Genomic DNA, 19,028 nt, shown 5'->3' with positions numbered 1-19,028 from the left:
GCCATCATCATCATCATCATCATCATCATCTTCATTGCCATCATTACCATCATCATCATCATCATCTTCATTGCCATCGTTACCATCATCATCATCATCATCTTCATTGCCATCGTTACCATCATCATCATCATCATCTTCATTGCCATTGCCATCATTACCATCATCATCATCATCATCTTCATTGCCATCGTTACCATCATCATCATCATCATCTTCATTGCCATCATCATCATCATCATCATCATCATCTTCATTGCCATCATTACCATCATCATCATCATCATCTTCATTGCCATCGTTACCATCATCATCATCATCATCTTCATTGCCATCATCATCATCATCATCATCATCATCTTCATTGCCATCATTACCATCATCATCATCATCATCTTCATTGCCATCGTTACCATCATCATCATCATCATCTTCATTGCCATCGTTACCATCATCATCATCATCATCTTCATTGCCATTGCCATCATTACCATCATCATCATCATCATCTTCATTGCCATCGTCATCATCATCATCATCATCATCTTCATTGCCATCATCATCATCATCATCATCATCATCTTCATTGCCATCATTACCATCATCATCATCATCATCTTCATTGCCATCGTTACCATCATCATCATCATCATCTTCATTGCCATCATCATCATCATCATCATCATCATCTTCATTGCCATCATTACCATCATCATCATCATCATCTTCATTGCCATCGTTACCATCATCATCATCATCATCATCTTCATTGCCATCGTTACCATCATCATCATCATCATCTTCATTGCCATTGCCATCATTACCATCATCATCATCATCATCTTCATTGCCATCGTTACCATCATCATCATCATCAACTTCATTGCCATCATCATCATCATCATCATCATCATCTTCATTGCCATCATTACCATCATCATCATCATCATCTTCATTGCCATCGTTACCATCATCATCATCATCATCTTCATTGCCATCATCATCATCATCATCATCTTCATTGCCATCATTACCATCATCATCATCATCATCTTCATTGCCATCGTTACCATCATCATCATCATCATCATCTTCATTGCCATCGTTACCATCATCATCATCATCATCTTCATTGCCATCGTTACCATCATCATCATCATCATCTTCATTGCCATCATTACCATCATCATCATCATCATCATCATCTTCATTGCCATCATTACCATCATCATCATCATCATCTTCATTGCCATCGTTACCATCATCATCATCATCATCTTCATTGCCATCATCATCATCATCATCATCATCATCTTCATTGCCATCATTACCATCATCATCATCATCATCTTCATTGCCATCGTTACCATCATCATCATCATCATCATCTTCATTGCCATCGTTACCATCATCATCATCATCATCTTCATTGCCATCGTTACCATCATCATCATCATCATCTTCATTGCCATCATTACCATCATCATCATCATCATCATCATCTTCATTGCCATCGTTACCATCATCATCATCATCATCTTCATTGCCATCGTTACCATCATCATCATCATCATCTTCATTGCCATCATTACCATCATCATCATCATCATCATCATCTTCATTGCCATCATCATCATCATCATCATCATCATCTTCATTGCCATCATTACCATCATCATCATCATCATCTTCATTGCCATCATTACCATCATCATCATCATCATCATCATCTTCATTGCCATCATTACCATCATCATCATCATCATCTTCATTGCCATTGTTCTACGGCTGTATTCCATGATGGCTAGGCTGGACAGGTTGTATCTGTTCTCATGGATAATTAGAATAGTGACCTCTCGCTCATGTGTTTCATTGTTGGTTTGGTTTCTATGCCAACCACTTTACACACTGTATGTGTTGTTTGCGTTTATTTCTTGGCCCCAAACAGAGATGCCACCTCCTACGAAAAGAACAGGGTTGCAGGGGCACAAAAAAAAACACAAACTGCACAAGTCCAGAGCCAACACCTAACTTTCGGTCCCAACAGCCTACCAGTGCCTGACCAGTGCCTGACCCATTTGAGCTTGCATCGATTGGCCACAGCCATATACATGACCCCCCCCCATCATCCTCTCCCATGTGGTACCCTTGGTCATTGCTAATAACGACTGATGATCTAATAACATGTTGTTTGTGTTTATTTCTTGGTAGAGTGCATACATATACACATCATCATCATCATTTTTATACTCTTTACTCTTTTTTACTCTTTAACTTGTTTCAGTCATTTGACTGCAGCCATACTGGAGCACTGCCTTTAGTCGAGCAAATCAACCCCGGGACTTATTCTTTGTAAGCCTAGTACTTATTCTATCGGTCCCTTTTGCCAAACCGCTAAGTTACGGGGACATAAACACACCACCATCGGTTGTCAAGCAATACTAGAGGGGACAAACACAGACACATAAACACACACACACACATATATCTATACATATATATGACGAGCTTCTTTCAGTTTCCATCTATCAAATCGACTCACAAGGTTTTGGTCAGCCCAAGGCTATAGTAGAAGACACTTGCCCAAGATGCCACGCAGTGGGACTGAACCCGGAACCATGTGGTTGGTAAGCAAGCTACTTCCCACACAGCCACTCCTGCACCTTTATATCCATTTTTTTTTCCATTGTGTCTTAGGTTCAACAAAGTTTGACCTGAGCCCTTTCTTTCACCAATCATCATCATCATCATCACTTAACATTTGTTTTCGATGCTGGCATGGGTTGGACGGTTTAACTGAGGACTGGCAAGCCAGTAGGTTGCACCAGGCTCCAGTCTGATCTGGCTATATTTCTACAGCTGGATGCCCTTCCTAAAGCCAACCACTCTGAGTGTGTAATGGGTGCTTTTTATGTGCCACTGGTATGGGAACCAGCCAGGTGGCACTGGCATCAACCATGTTTGGATGGTGCTTTTTACGTGCCACTGGCACAGGAGCCAGCCGGGTAACACTGGCATCAACCATGTTCGGATGGTGCTTTTTACGTGCCACCAGCATGGGAGCCAGTCAAGGGGCACTGGCATCGACCAAGTTTGATATACTTGCTTTTCCAATAAGGTATTTCATGCTGAGGCACCACGCTGAAGAAGTTTTAGCTTTCTTTTATTTTTTACTTGTTTTAGTCATGCTGGGGCCATGCTGGGGCACCACATTGAATTTTTAGTCATGTGAATCAGCCACAGTGCATATTATTTTTTAAGCCTGGTCCCTATTCTATGGGTCTATAAACACACCAACACCGGTTGTCAAGCAGTGGTGGGAGGGGGCAAACACAGGCACAAACACAGATATATATGATGGGCTTCCTTCAGTTTCCGTCTACCAAATACACTCACAAGACTTTTGGTCAGTGTAAGGCTATAATAGAAGATACTTGCCCAAGGTACCATGCAGTGGAACTGAACCCGGAGGCTGTTGTTGAAAAGCAAGCTTCTTACCTTACAGCCATGCCTAGCTTGGTCACATTCACCCTGCCTCTCCATAATGCTGTGATGGATGCACCCAGGGTATTACTACATGACCGGGAATCCATACAGTATGACAGTAACAAATGAGGGGACTTAATGTAGATGGGTGGATTTGATTGAGGTGTTTAAATCACTAGACTGGGTATCTTTTAGGTTCTATTATGATGTCACATCTCTCCCTTGTGTAGGTAGTGTAGGGTATCTAACTATCTGCTCATTGAGACTCTCTTTGGACGATTGCAATTTTTAGGGGTTAACCAGTTCCTAGACTGGGTACCTTTTCAGGTCCTATTGTAATGCCACATCTCTCCCTTGTGTAGGTAGAGTAGGATATCTAGTCAATATATGCAGGGATATCAAGACAAAATCCTGCTGAGGACACCCCCTAACAGGACAAAGTCCTTTCTTCCCGAGGACAAAATCCCCCCCCCCCCCAGGATAAAATCCCCTCTGAGGACAAAATCCCCATGGAGGACGAAATCCCCACCTGAGGATGAAATCCCCACCCAAGGACAAAATCCCCACCCGAGGATGAAATCCCCATGGACAAAATCCCTCCCCCCTCAAGGACAAATTCCCTCTGAGGACAACCCCCCCCCCGAATAAAATCCCCCTACAAGGGCAAAATTTCCCCTCTCCTGGACAAAATCCCTCCCCTAAGGACAAAATCCTCCTGGAGGGCAAAATCCCTCTGGAGAAATTTTATACAAAAATATCAACTAATAAATATTAAAAACTTTTTTTATAAAATTTCACTTTCCTAAAATATTTTTATTGTAGAAAGAACAATATGCTGAGGGATATTGACTGCCGGGGGATTTTGTCTGGTGGGGATTTTGTCCCTGGTGGGGATATTGTCTTAGTACCATATGCAGGGGTTAGTCCTTACAGTCTGATGCAGGTTGTTGAGAATAACAGTCTCCATTGTACCAGATGAAGACAAGGGTAGAAGGATTCTCTGTGGTGTTGTGTGGGTGCAGGGGTTAACTAGCAAGCTAAGCGAAGAGGGTGGGGGTATCCTAATTCATTCGATCAATCGTGTTTGTGCAACATCCAGTAGAGGGAGAGAAAGGGCACATAAAACCATCTCCTGTAGACAGGAAGGTCCTTGATAATAAAGTAACAGAAATAATTGCTATTTGCTTAGCTTAAAACTTAGCATTCTTTATTCTGCCATGGCTTTCTTCAGAAACTGGTAATAATATGCTGCATTCATGAATCACTGGAGCTGATTATGGTTGATTACGTGCCTCAATGAATTTTCAGATGAAACTGTTGTGGGTGTGTGTGTGAGAGAGAGAGAGAGAGAGAGAGACTATTTGTGTAGCCATTTGTATTTGGCTGGAATTGAATAAAGAGAACATTTATACAATTTTGTGGGGACAGAGAGAGAGAACAAGAGAAATACCATTTAGTGTGTTTACTTGGTGTCCAGTAAAGAGAGAGAGAGAGAGAGAGAGAGAGAGAGAGAGAGAGAGAAGATATGCCAGTTGCTAAAGTAGACAGTTCATAACAATAAAAGGAACTGGTAATAATTATTCACTAAGCTTAAAAGTACCAAACTCATTTCCTGTGGCTTTCTTGATAACCAGGGAATAATAATAATAGATGATAATAATAATAATAATAATACCACATCCATGAGTCACCAGAGCTGAAAAATGGACAAATAGCCACCTAAATGGATTTTCAGATAGATAGATAGAGAGAGAGATGCTGTTCATAAGTCGTGTTTGTGGGAGAGAAAGGATATATACAGTTTGCAGAAATCAAAAAGGACTTCCAGTAATGTTTAAAAGTTATAAATAATAATAATAATAATAATAATAATAATAATTATAATAATAATAATTTAACGTCCGTTTTCCATGCTAGCATGGGTTGGACGATTTGACTGGGGACTGGCGAACCAAATGGCTACACCAGGCTCCAATCTGATTTGGCAGAGTTTCTACAGCTGAATGCCCTTCCTAACGCCAACCACTTCGAGAGTGTAGTGGGTGCTTTTACGTGCCACCGGCACGATGGCCAGTCAGGCGGCACTGGCAACGACCTCGTTCAATGGAATAATTGTAATTAAACAATATGTTAATGATATCACCTCACCAATGTAGTACGGGTGTGACAAAGTGTGGAAACAATTGTAGCGATATGGAATAAAAATTGTTGTTCAATCTATTTTCTCTAACTTATCTCTTTAAACAAACACTATGAATATTATGGAATTCCAGATATATATCTAGTGACAGGACTATTCCCATTGTGTGATGACATCAGTTAGCCAATAACTGTGGATGAGCTTTGTACAACATTCTATAAGGTTTTTACCCAAATTTTATATAGCTGTAGTTATAGGTATTTATGTGTGTGTAGTTAGTTTGATGAAACAAGTGGATGTTTAAAAAGAAATACAAAGTATTAATTTATTGCGTTCTGCTGTTATAGTGTATACTCTTTTACTTGTTTCAGTCATTTGACTGCAGCCATGCAAATCGACTCCAGGACTTATTCTTTGTAAGCCTAGTACTTATTCTATTGGTCTCATTTGCCGAACCGCTAAGTTACGGGGACATAAACACACTGCCATCGGATGTCAAGCGATGTTGGGAGGAAACACAAACATACACACACACACACACACACACTCAGAGTGGTTGGCGTTAGGAAGGGCATCCAGCTGTAGAAACTTTGCCAGATCAGATTGGAGCCTGGTTCAGCCATCTCGCATGCCAGTCCTCAGTCAAATCGTCCAACCCATGCTAGCATGGAAAGCAGATGTTAAACAATAATGATGATGATGATGTTATATATATATATATATATATATATATATATATATATATATATATATACACACATATATACAACAGGCTTCTTTCTGTTTCCGTTTACCAAATCCACTCACAGGGCTTTGGTTGACCCGAGGCTATAGTAGAGGACACTTGCCCAAGGTGCCACACAGTGGGAATGAACCCAGAACCATGTGATTGGTAAGCAAGCTACTTACCACACAGCCACTCCTGCACCTATGTATAAGTCTTTAGAAAATACTAGGCTTACAAAAAATAATTCCTGAGGTCGATTTGCTCGACTAAAGGTGGTGCTCCAGCATGGCCACAATCAAATGACTGAAACAAGTAAAAGAGTAAAGAGTAGGAGAATAAGAACAAGAGGCTTATCTACATGATGTTGTGCCTTGGGAGGGTCATTTAGCCAATAATAATTAACACACACACCAGTTGAATATCACTTTTTTTTTTTATTGTTAGTCAATCGGTTAAGTATCTAACCAACAAACTAATCGATCATTTGTTTGTGTTGATTAAACAATCAATCACTTGATTGTTTGTCAAAACCCGTTCATCACGATTCATGACCTCCTCAATGACATGCCCTCTCTCTCTCTCTTCAAGCTGGAATTCACCTGATCCTAAGTTTATTGTATCAGACCTAATCTTACATCTGAAAGCAATAACAGTCCCACTTTCAAGTTATTTGGGTAATAGGGTCAGAAAGCTCTCTTTGTGCAGTAGCTGTGTTGAGAGTACACAAGGTTTAACAGGTGACCCACAAAGGCCTCTCCTGTATTATTCTTATTCTATTTCATTCTGTTGAGCTTATAATATATCTTGATTATTTCTTTCGACACAGCTTTTTCTTTATTTTCATTTTATTTCATTTTATTTTTCTTACAGTTCCGATGAGTTGCTGGTGTGTGCCACACAGTTTGTGAAGTTGGTCCCCGAATTAATAAATCTACAATTTGATGATGTGAGAAAAATACAAAAACAGACATATATAGTAAGAAATAATCGTTTATTAATTACTGAAGCAAATAGAAAGTTATATTTTGTGTTTGATAGAATTAAAAACAGTTAATTAATTAGATTTTCTTTCTTTTGTAATTCTATAATTGATTTAGCTTCATTGAAATTCTGTGATAAATTTTTCTAGGTTTTTAATAATTTTATAATTATTGTCTATCTACCTGCTGCTGCTGCTGTTGTTGTTGTTCTTGTTGTTGTTGTTATTTCATGTACCCCCTCCCCTCAAGTTTTGATTCAGCTGTTTTATAATCAAAGCTATTCCAAACATGACCATCTTCTTTATCTCAGTCATTGGACTGCAGCCATGCTAGAGTACTGCCTTGTTTTAGTTGAATAAATTGACCCCCAGTAGTTATCTTTTTTTAAGCTGGTACATGTTCTACTGGTCTCCTTCGCCAAACTACTACATTACAGGGACATAAACAAACCAGCACCAGTTGCCAAGTGGTGAGTGAAGGAGGGGACACCCATATACGTAAGTGGGGGGGGCACATAGTTTAGCGGTCCAAAGACTGTGGTTTTGGTTCCTTTCATAACTCTTTTACTTGTTTCAGTCATTTGACTGTGACCATGCTGGAGCACCGCCTTTAGTCGAGCAAATCGACTCCAGGACTTATTCTTTGGAAGCCTAGTACTTATTCTATCGGTCTTTTTTGCCGAACTGCTAAGTGACAGGGACATAAACACACCAGCATCGGTTGTCAAGCGATGTTGGGGGACAAACACAGACACACAAACATAAACACACACATACATATATATACACATATACACATATATACGACAGGCTTCTTTCAGTTTCCTTCTACCAAATCCACTCACAAGGCTTTGGTCGGCCCGAGGCTATAGTAGAAGACACTTGCCCAAGATGCCACGCAGTGGGACTGAACCCGGAACCATGTGGTTGGTAAGCAAGCTACTTACCACACAGCCACTCCTGCGCCATAAGTTGAATATTCTTTTCTACTCTAGGCACAAAGCCTGAAATTTTCGAGGAGGTGAGGCAGTTGATTAGATTGACCCCAGTATGCAACTGGTACTTAATTTATCGACCTTGAAAGGATGAAAGGCAAAATCGACCTTGGCGAAATTTGAACTCAGCATGCCGAGCAAATGCGTAGCAGAATTTCATCTGCCATTATGTTCTAACATTTCTGCCTGTTCGCCACCTTTCTTCATAATTTGAATATTAACAAAACCTTAAAGATATGAACTAGGATGTTAAATCATCACAAAGGAAGTGTTTAACCCATGGCTGTTAACCCTTAAGTATTTATACTAACCACATCGCACCCACTACACGCTCTAAGTGGTTGGCGTTAGGAAGGGAATCCAGATGTGGAAACACTGCCAAATCAGATTGGAGCCTGGTGTAGCCATCTGGTTTCACCAGTCCTCAGTCAAATCGTCCAACCCATGCTAGCATGGAAAGCGGACGTTAAACGACGATGATGATGATGATGACATCAGGCCCACATATTCTACCTGTGTTATGTTCAAATTAGTCAGAAACAATATCTTGCACTTATGCTGCTCCTTCATTGTAAATGTAAACAATGACATCAAAATCTTAAAGCTACAAGATAACGCATGATTAATTCCAAACATATTCAATGACCGGCACCTGTGCCAGTGGAGCACTAACAGCACCGTCCGAGCGTGATCATTGCCAGAGCAGCTGTCTGGCTTCCGTGCTAGTGGCACGTAAATAGCACTATTTGAGCATGATTGTCACCAGCGTCACCTTACTGGCACTTGTGCCGGTGGCACATTAGAAAATCATTCGAGCAAGGTCATTGCCAGTGCCGCTGGACTGGCTCCTGTTCAGGTGGCACGTAAAAAACACCATTTTGAGCGTGGCCTTTGCCAGTACCGCCTGACTGGCCTTCGTGCGGGTGACACGTAAAAGCACCCACTACACTCTGGGAGTGGTTGGCGTTAGGAAGGGCATCCAGCTGTAGAAACTCTGACAGATGAGATTGGAGCCCGGTGTAGCCATCTGGTTTCACTAGTCCTCAGTCAAATCGTCCAACCCATGCTAGCATGGAAAGCTGACGTTAAACGACAATGATGATGATGAATGTGAATAAATAAACATTGGATTTGACAAAATAATCTGAACAATAAAGGGTTAAACAAACTGTAGATAAGAAATCTAAGCTGTTCATCATCAGCCACTCTTTGTGTCCATTTTCCCTGCTGACATGAATTGGTATGAATTGGATAATTTTTCTTTAGACAGTATATTATGGCTGGATAACTTTCCTGTCACCTGGCACTATCCTTTTTAGTTTTTTGTTTTCTTTTAAATAAGAAAGTCCCAAACAAGGTGTAGAGTTAGTGTAAGGGAGTATGAAGAAGGAGAAATTAAGATGAAAGGAATGAATTTACTCAAGACTTGAAAGAGTTCAGGTCATAAGGAGGAGGATAACGATGAGATGGAAGAGGGTTCCAAAGACTATCAGTTTGAGGGAAAAAAAGCTATGACCGTAGAAACACTTTTTTGTTTATTGTAATACAATAACACCTGGATGAAGATGCTGTGAGTTTCGAGTGAGTCGAGATGATACAAAGTGATCTGGAACTAAGAGAGAAAGTTCGTCAGATCATTTCCTGTGGTAATAACGAATAGAAAAGACTAAGACTGGTGATGCCATGTTGATGTGACAAGGGTTGCAGAGTTGAGCCAAGAGAGGGGCCAACCAAATTAGAGACTCACTTCTGAACCCAATCAAAGAGGTCAAAGTGACAAGATGGTGCACCTGTTCAACTATGACAACAATATTCCTTAATGACAAGGTGACGAGCTGGCAGAATCATTAGCATGCTCAGCGAAATGCTTATTATCATTTCATCCATCTTTACGTTCTGAATTCAAATTCCACCAAGGTTGACCTTGCATTTCATCCTTTCAGGGTCAATAAGATGAATACCAGTTGTGTACTGGGATTGATGTCACCAACTTAGCCCCTTCCACAGACCTGCTGGCTTTGTGCCAAAATTTGAAACCAATATTCCATAAGGACAAATTGTGAGCTTGTAAAGATACAAGATGGCTTTGAATGTAATGCAGTCCTTTGACCTGTGCAATGACCCAACCATACAGGAAGCAGACCAATCCATTGGCTGTAGGTATGAACTTCAAGAAAGATCAGGTGAGAAAGTGAGACCAGTAATTTCAAAGAAGACCTTTCCTCAAGGGATCTTGACTGTGCCACGATGTGATGCCTCAGACCTACAACACATACAAATGGAAGAAAAAATAGGGATCCTGCTCCCTACTGAAAGACAGATTAGTTTTACCGGGGCTGGAAGTTACTAGCCATCTCTCACCCCATTTCTTAACAGCCTGCAGATGCACCTTAAAACTAGCAGCAAGTGTGTGTATGTGTATCTGTGTGTGTGTGTGTGGATGTTTATTTCTGGTGGTGGTGGTGGTGGTGGTGGTGGTGGTAATGAGATAATGGTGATGGTGGTGGTGGTCATAGTAGTAGTAGTTGTAGTGGAGGTGGTGGTAGTAGAGGTGGTGATAGTGAGGTGGTAGTGGTAGTGAGGTTGTGGCAGTAGTAATAGAGGTGGAAGCAGTGGCAGTGTTGGTAACACATGGTGGTGGTAGCAGTTGTGGTGGTGGTGACAGTAGTAGTAGTAATAATAGTCATAGAGGTGGTGGTAGTAGTAGTAGTAGTAGTAGAGGTGGTGGTGACAAAGGCAGTGATGATAATGGTGGTGGTGATGGTATTGGCAGTGGCAATGATGCTGATGGTGCCATTAATTTATATTCTCACAGCCAATCAGAGCTGCATTTGCTAATTTCCTTCCAATTTCTTTCTGTTGGTTGAAAAATTTATATTTTCCAAATTTGTTAATTTAACAATCGCTAATTCGGTTTGCGATTAAATGTAGGAAGTGATAAGCCACTGAGTAGTGAAAATTGTATATTTAGTGATCAATAACAATTTAGTAATGAAGAAGAAAATATTTGGAATATTGACTTATTGACTGCTTGAATATTAATTAATTAAATTTTTCAACTAATTTCAAAAATTGAAATCTATATCTTCTCTCTTACAATAAATAGATTAACGTTTTTATCATTTATTCAACAAGTCAGCAACAGAAAATTACTGTTTCTGAATTGTTATTTGTCCTGTTAGTGTGTGTGTGTGTATTTATGCACATGTATATGTGTATGTATGTGTGTGTGTGTATGTGATTATGTGCATGTATGTAATTGCGTGTACATGCATGTATGTGTGTACATATATGTATACATACATGCTTGTACGTGTGCATGTATGTGTATGTGTGTGTCTTTATGCACATGTATATAAATGTATGTATATGTGTAAGTGTAGATATATGTGTGTGTGTGTGTGTGTGTGTGTGTGTGTATGTATGTGTGTTGCCAGTACCGCCTGACTGGCCCTCGTGCGGGTGATACGTAAAAGCACCCACTACACTCTCTGAGTGGTTGGCGTTAGGAAGGGCATCCAGCTGTAGAAACTCTGCCAAATCAGATTGGAGCCTGGTGTAGCCATCTGGTTTCACCAGTCCTCAGTCAAATCGTCCAACCTATGCTAGCATGGAAAGCGGACGTTAAACGATGATGATGATATATATTCCAAGAAAGTTAGTTTGTGAATCCAACCAACTAAGGGATAATATCTATTCAATATACTGCTGGTAGAATACCCAGTTTTTAATACACTAGTGTTTTTCATTGCATGGCAATTACATTACCAAGTGTAATAAATGGGTGAGGGTAAAGAGTTATTTTACCATTAATTTATAGAGCAATAAGAAAATGGAGGGGATCAATAGGTGGTATTCATCAACTTATAGACATTATATTATGTCAATTTATTTTACTAAAAGGACAATTATAACAATATACATACATGCATAACATAATATGCCATTCCCTGCATATTTGGTTTTATATCAGAGTGACCTTCTCCTAGAGACATGCTTCAACAAAAGCTGAGGGGCGCCTCACTCCCAGTGGTCTTTCAGCATGCCGGACACCATCCCAGAATTTCTGCGTACCTGTGCTATTGCTAGATAGCCGTTGAGCCTGCACTAGGTCCATCCGAGCTTTCAACAGGTCTTGTTTTTAATCCTGCTGGGTTTCTAGCAACCCTCCTCACCAGGGTAGCCTGGTGGGGGTGCCAGTTTAGTCGCCGGCAACCCGACCATGCAACAGGTTGTACTGGATTACATGTTACCAGTAGCACTTATGAGAGCCTCATACGTGACCTGACATAATTAAATGACTCATAAGCTGATAATACATCATGTTCCTGAATGCCCAATATTTGGTACTCCATGTGACCTCAGTGAGTTTTGCCAACTTACAAGGGCACAGTAAAATGTGTTTCATTTGAATGAGAAAAAGAAAAGAATGTACATTATTTACATTGTTTACATTTGACGGATATTTGTCCTCATCTTGTTTGTTGTTAACACAACATTTCGGCTGATATACCCTCCAGCCTTCATCAGGTGTCTTGGGGAAATTTCGAACATGGGTTCTCATTCCTAAGGTATTTTCCGATGTCATTATTATTCAGATCACTGCCTGGAATCGAACACGGAATCTTGGGGTTAGTAGCCTGTGCTCTTAACCACTACGCGATATGCCATGGGCATATATAATAATAATAATAATAATAATAATAATAATAATAATAACATCGAAAAATACCTTAGGAATGAGAACCCAGGTTCGAAATTTCCCCAAGACATCTGATGAAGGCTGGAGGGTATAACAGCCGAAATGTGTCAACAACAAACAAGATGAGGACAAATATCCATCAAATGTAAATAATTCCTCATCTCTTAAATATAGAACTGTAGAAAAGAATGTAGTTAAGAAAGATCCTTCAATTAAACAAATTGTCAAGATTGTAGCAAGAAAGATAATTCTTCTTTGGCAAAAGGCATCTATCCTTTGTGTTGCAATTGAGTCAGTTTGACCGAAAATCTTAAACTTTTATCCAAAGTACCAAGCATTACTGAAATCTGTGAAAAATAGCAAAAATGTGCCATCATTTTAAAAAAAGTGTAATGTGCTTAAAAACAAAGCAACAAAAGATTTATTTGACATTTCCTGTTGCAAGTGCAACTACTTTAAAAACTGCAGTTGTAGTAGAGACAAAGAAGTATGACAGAAAGAAGAAGATTTTTTACAGGATCAATGAACAAATTGAAAAATGATCATTGGCAGAATAGATCAAGCAGTATCTAAACAGAACATTCAGAGGTTGTTTAGAAAGAATCGGTCAGATCACAATGGCTCTTCTATGTCAGCAAAGGATTCTGAATTGTTAATTATTTTTATCACCAAAATGTGTCAAGAATCAAAAATTGGTTTAGATGCAATTTTTATTTTAATGTGTGTGTAATCTACACCTCATGTAGCACACATATTTGGTGACCTAGTATTAAAAATAATAAAGGAAACAGTTAAAAAGTTGATTTATTTTACGTAATTATAGGCATAGGAATGGCTGTGGTAAGTAGCTTGCTAACAAACCACATGGTTCCGAGTTCAGTCCCACTGCATGGCACCTTGGACAAGTGTCTTTTACTATAGCCTCAGGCTGACCAAAGCCTTGTGAGTGGATTTGGTAGATGGAAACTGAAAGAAGCCCGTCGTATCATCATCATCATCATCGTCGTTTAACGTCCGCTTTCCATGCTGGCATGGGTTGGACGATTTGACTGAGGACTGGTGAAACCAGATGGTTACACCAGGCTCCAATCTGATTTGGCAGAGTTTCTACAGCTGGATGCCCTTCCTAATGCCAACCACTCAGAGAGTGTAGTGGGTGCTTTTACATGCCCCCGGCATGAAGGCCAGTCAGGCGGTACTGGCAATGGCCACGCTCAAAATGGTGTATTTTATGTGCCACCCGCACAAGAGCCAGTCCAGGGGCACTGGCAACGATCTCACTTGAAAGTCCTTACACATGCCACGGGCACAAGTGCCAGAAAGGCATCGCTGGGCACAGATGCCATCACAATTTCGCTTTCGCTTGCCCCAATAAGTCTTCGCAAGCTGAGTTTCGTGTATATGTATATATATGTATGTGTGCATATGTTTGTGTGTCTGTGTTTGTCCCCCCAACATCGCTTGACAACCGATGCTGGTGTGTTTAGCGGTTTGGCAAAAGAGACCGATAGAATAAGTACTAGACTTACAAAGAATAAGTCCTGGGGTCGATTTGCTCGACTAAGGGCAGTGCTCCAGCATGACCACAGTCAAATGACTGAAACAGGTAAATGAGTAAAGAGAGTAATTTTAAAATTTCAAATGCATTGTGGATCCTGAAGGTACAAATGTTAGAGTTTAAGATTTCAACACTTTTGTTTTTAAAGGATTTCGCAAAAGAAAATTGATTCGTAACAATGAATGTAAAAATTAAAATGAGGAAAAGCAAACATCTTATAAATTGATTTTTTTTCGCTCATTATTCAAAGTTTCAAGTGGGCTGCGGAGCCTGAAGATGTAAATTTAAGAACTTCAGATTTTAACAGAGTTGTTTTTAAAGGATTTCACAGTTAAAAAATTTATTCTTGAAAATATATTTTGAAAATCAGTGTAAAAAATACCTTTTTTGCATCACCCTACTGTATATGTATGTGTGTGCATGTATGTATGTGCATATATATGTGCGTGTGTATGTGTGTAGTTGTGTGTGTATGTATGTGTTTACATGTGTGTGTATGTAAGTGTATATGTGTATGTAAGTATATGTGTGTGTAGGTATGTGTATATATGTGTGTAAGAATGTGTATATGTGTGTGAAGGTATGTATATATGTGTGTGTAGGTATGTGCATATGTATGTGTATGTATTTGTATGTATATATATACACACACACACACACACACATGTATCTATATATGTGTGTGTGTATGTATATTTATGTATGTGTATATGTGTGCGTACATGGAGATAGGTAGAAAGTATATTTTTATTCCAGTTAATTATCATGACTGGCTTGCATTCAGTCTGTCATTAACATTGATTGGTTTCTTCACATCAAAAATAACAAACACAAAAACAAAAGGTTCTGCTCTTGTCCCTCGTATCATACTTTAACCCTTCAGCACCTGACACAAAGCAACTTTCCTCCTTCTACTCCTCCTCAAATCCCCTTCACACTCAGTCCAGGGGTTTTTCCTGTACCTTTCCTGTCTTGCAAGTTACTTGGTGGCCTCCCTAATGCTCGAGGCACAAAAGGAAAAGCACCCTATACACAGTGTAAAGTGGTCGGTGTTAGGAAGGGCACCTGGCTCTGGAAATTATGCCAAAGCTGACATTGGAGTTTATTGTGGCCCTGATGCTCACTGGATCCTATCAAACTGTCTAACCCATGCCAGCATGGAAAGCAGATGTTAAATGGAGATGATAATGGTGATACTCTTTAATACTACTGGCATTGCATCAGTTACGACATTGAGGGTTCCAGATGATCCAATCACCTGAATAGACCGATTGTGAAATTAGCATCCATGTGGCCAAGAACTTTACAGACACACATGCCATTAGTGCAGTGCTTGGGGAGATTCAGCATGACACAGAATGTGACAAGGTTGGCCCTTTTAAATTACAGCTACAACTCACTTTTGCCAGCTGAGTGGACTGGAGTTATGTGAAATGAAGTGTCTTGCTTAAAGAAACAACACACTGCTGGGAATCGATTTCATGACCTTACAATTGTGAGCTGAGTACCAATCCATGTGACTCTGCTCAATCTTTAATATTAAACTTATCCAGTGTGTCAAACATACTTATAACCTTTGACTGTATTTTGTAAATATTTGGTTTGATTTTGTTTTTAATATCACAAACTTCTTAATCAAACCAATTGGATTTCTCCCAGGTCTAATCACTCTGATGTTGTTTGCTTTCCATCATTTGTTTTACTCCACTATTCAACTGTCCACATTTTCAGCATTGTTTAAATTTAGACAACAAAGTTATGAGGCTAAAACTAATTTAAACACATCTAATTTTGTTTCCTCCCTTCCAGAATGTTCATTCATTGTTGTTCTTCGAAGCAATATTTTAGTCTGTCTATATTGGATTACTAAGTTGAATTAAGAGAAGACTATATATACATAGATTAGCTGATATATATATATATATATATATATATATATATACATACACACATTTACATTGATCAGTCTGTAAGAACAAATACTAGGGGAGAAAAAAACAGCCCTCAAAAATAATGATAAATTTTCTGAATATTTCAATAACTTTTATTTTGCTTGTTAATATTAATATCGAAGAAATTTATTGTTTTGAAATATTGTGAAATCAATAAATTATTATCAAAATGTGTAGTTTTTTAAAGAAAAATTGTTTTGTCTCAACAATTGATTTTTGCATTTGTGCATGAGTATGTGTATGTAGCTGTCCATGTTCTATGTTCTAGCTTGTAAACATCAAGGTGTGTGTGTATGTTTATATACATTTTGCTCATACACAATCATGTACATGAACATGCTCTCTCTCACACACACACACACACACACACACACACATGTTATCAACATGTCTTTTTTCCATTCTTGTATTGGTTGGCAGAGTCTTCTCCATCAGAGTGTCTTGCCACTTCTTGCAGTTCTTTGTCATCCTCTCTATGAGACCCAGAGTTCAGTTTTCAACACTTATTCCTTATGTTTCTTTTGGTCTTCCTCTTCTGTAAGCTCTTCCACTTCTATCACTTGGCACATCTTCATCCATCTGTCATTCTTTCTAAGCATCACACTTCCAAACCAACACAGACTCCTCTTTTGTGTGCTACAACTAATTTCTCTTATATCCAAGTTTCCCTTTTCCATCATTCATTCCTCTTAACATTACGCTCCAGCACAGCAGACTCATTGCATCTCTCTCTATCCTCCACATATTCTTAGAATTCAATGCCAATATGTCACTTGCATTCACAAAATTTCTCACTCTATGAGAGAATCCCTTTAATGCTAATGGAGATTATCGCTCTCTTAACTTTTTCTAACCCATTCTTGTTCTGGATATGTTTTTGAAAACACTCTTCACCAATGGGAAGAATGCAAACATTTAAATAGCAAAAGCTATATGTTACTTCTAGAGAGCCCTCCAAGCATTTGAAAGAATTTATCATAAGAGTGCTTTTTATGTAGCACCGGCCCTGACAGAGTCACTAAGTACCTTTTTGTTGTGCAAGGTAATTTGGTGACCCTGTTGGTGCTGGTGCTACAAAAAAAGTGCTGGGGCTTCATAAAGCACTGGTGATGATGTCACGTAAAAACACTAGTGATGGTGTCACGTAATTTGCACAGGTGCTGGTGCCACCAGTGGTGGTGTCACGTGAAAAGCACTGGTGCTAGTGCCACATACAAAGTAGTACCCAGTACACTCTGTAAAGTGGTTGGTGTTAGGAAGAGCATCCAGCTATGGAAACCATGTCAGAACACAATGGAGCCTGGCGTGACTCCTGGCCTTGTTCTCTCCTGTCAAGCTGTTAGCACGCCAGGCGAAATGCTAAGCGGTATTTCGTTTGACTTTGTGTTCTGAGTACAAATTTCACCGAGGTCGACTTTGCCTTTCATCTTTTGGGGGTTGATAAATTAAGTACCAGTTGCGTACTGGGGTCAATCTAATCGACTGGCCCCCTCCCCCCAAATTTCAGGCCTGGTGCCTAGGGTAGAAAAGATTATTCATCGTTTAGTTTACTGTAGCCGTTCAGGTTAAAACAGGGAAGTGGAGCCAAGAACAGCTGTCTGTAGAAACTTGTGTATGGCAATGAAGGTAAAACCTACAAGAAAGAATTCTTGAAATAGACTGAGCAAATACAAAAGCTTTAGCCATCAGGCTAGTAGATGGGATTTTAATACCATCTGCCATGCTCAATATATGGGGAAAGAGTAGGCATACCAGCATGGAAAACAGACATTAAATGATGATGATGATGATGATGAGTACACTTACTACTAACCACTCTTAGGCATCTGCTACATTCAAAGTTTTTCTTTTTCAGTATGTCTGTGGTTTTATTGCAGCTCTGCTTTACTCATAGTTTCTTTGTATTAGGCACACTCTGTTGGACCCCTGCCTACTCTTTCTTCACATATTGAGCATGGCAGATGGTATTAGAATCCCATCTACTAGCCTGATGGCTAAAGCTTTTGTATTTGCTCAGTCTATTTCAAGAATTCTTTCTTGTAGGTTTTAGCTTCATGTGTAAAATTTTCTGACTCAGTCAACTATGAGAACTAAATCATTGCCATACACAAGTTTCTACAGACAGCTGTTCTTGGCTCCACTTCTCTGTTTTAACCTGAACGGCTACAGTAAACTAAACGATGAATGATCTTTTCTACCCTAGGCACCAGGCCTGAAATTTTTAGGGAGGGAGCCAGTCGATTACATCAACCCCAGTGCATAAATGGTACTTAATTTATTGACCCTGAAAGGATGAATGGCATAGTCGACCTCGGCGGAATTTGAACTCAGAACACAACGACAGACGAAATACCGCTTAGCATTTCATCCAGCATGCTAACATTTCTGCCAGCTTACCACCTTAGATGAATGAAGGCCGAAAACAATAGATAATGGCTGAGGACTGAGCTATGATGAACATTTATCTGCGCATTAAATTCCTTGCTGAA

At 39.5% G+C, this 19,028-nt stretch overlaps 1 protein-coding gene across 2 annotated transcripts in view; it reads left to right on the top strand.

Annotated features, from left to right (window-relative positions):
* LOC106881984 (serine/threonine-protein kinase 36) overlaps positions 1 to 19,028 on the top strand; it is a 177,170-nt gene that overhangs the window by 47,412 nt on the left and 110,730 nt on the right. For both annotated transcript variants that reach the window (XM_089347358.1, XM_089347369.1), the window contains one exon: positions 7,224 to 7,329. In XM_089347358.1, the coding sequence (XP_089203484.1) occupies positions 7,224 to 7,329 (106 nt within the window). The remainder of the gene's footprint in view (positions 1 to 7,223; positions 7,330 to 19,028) is intronic.

Source organism: Octopus bimaculoides, chromosome 1 (genome assembly GCF_046866305.1).
Source record: "Octopus bimaculoides isolate indiv1 chromosome 1, ASM4686630v1, whole genome shotgun sequence".
NCBI lineage: Eukaryota > Metazoa > Mollusca > Cephalopoda > Octopoda > Octopodidae > Octopus > Octopus bimaculoides.
The sequence above is the reverse complement of the archived record's forward strand: the minus strand, read 5'-3'. Positions and strand labels throughout refer to the sequence as shown.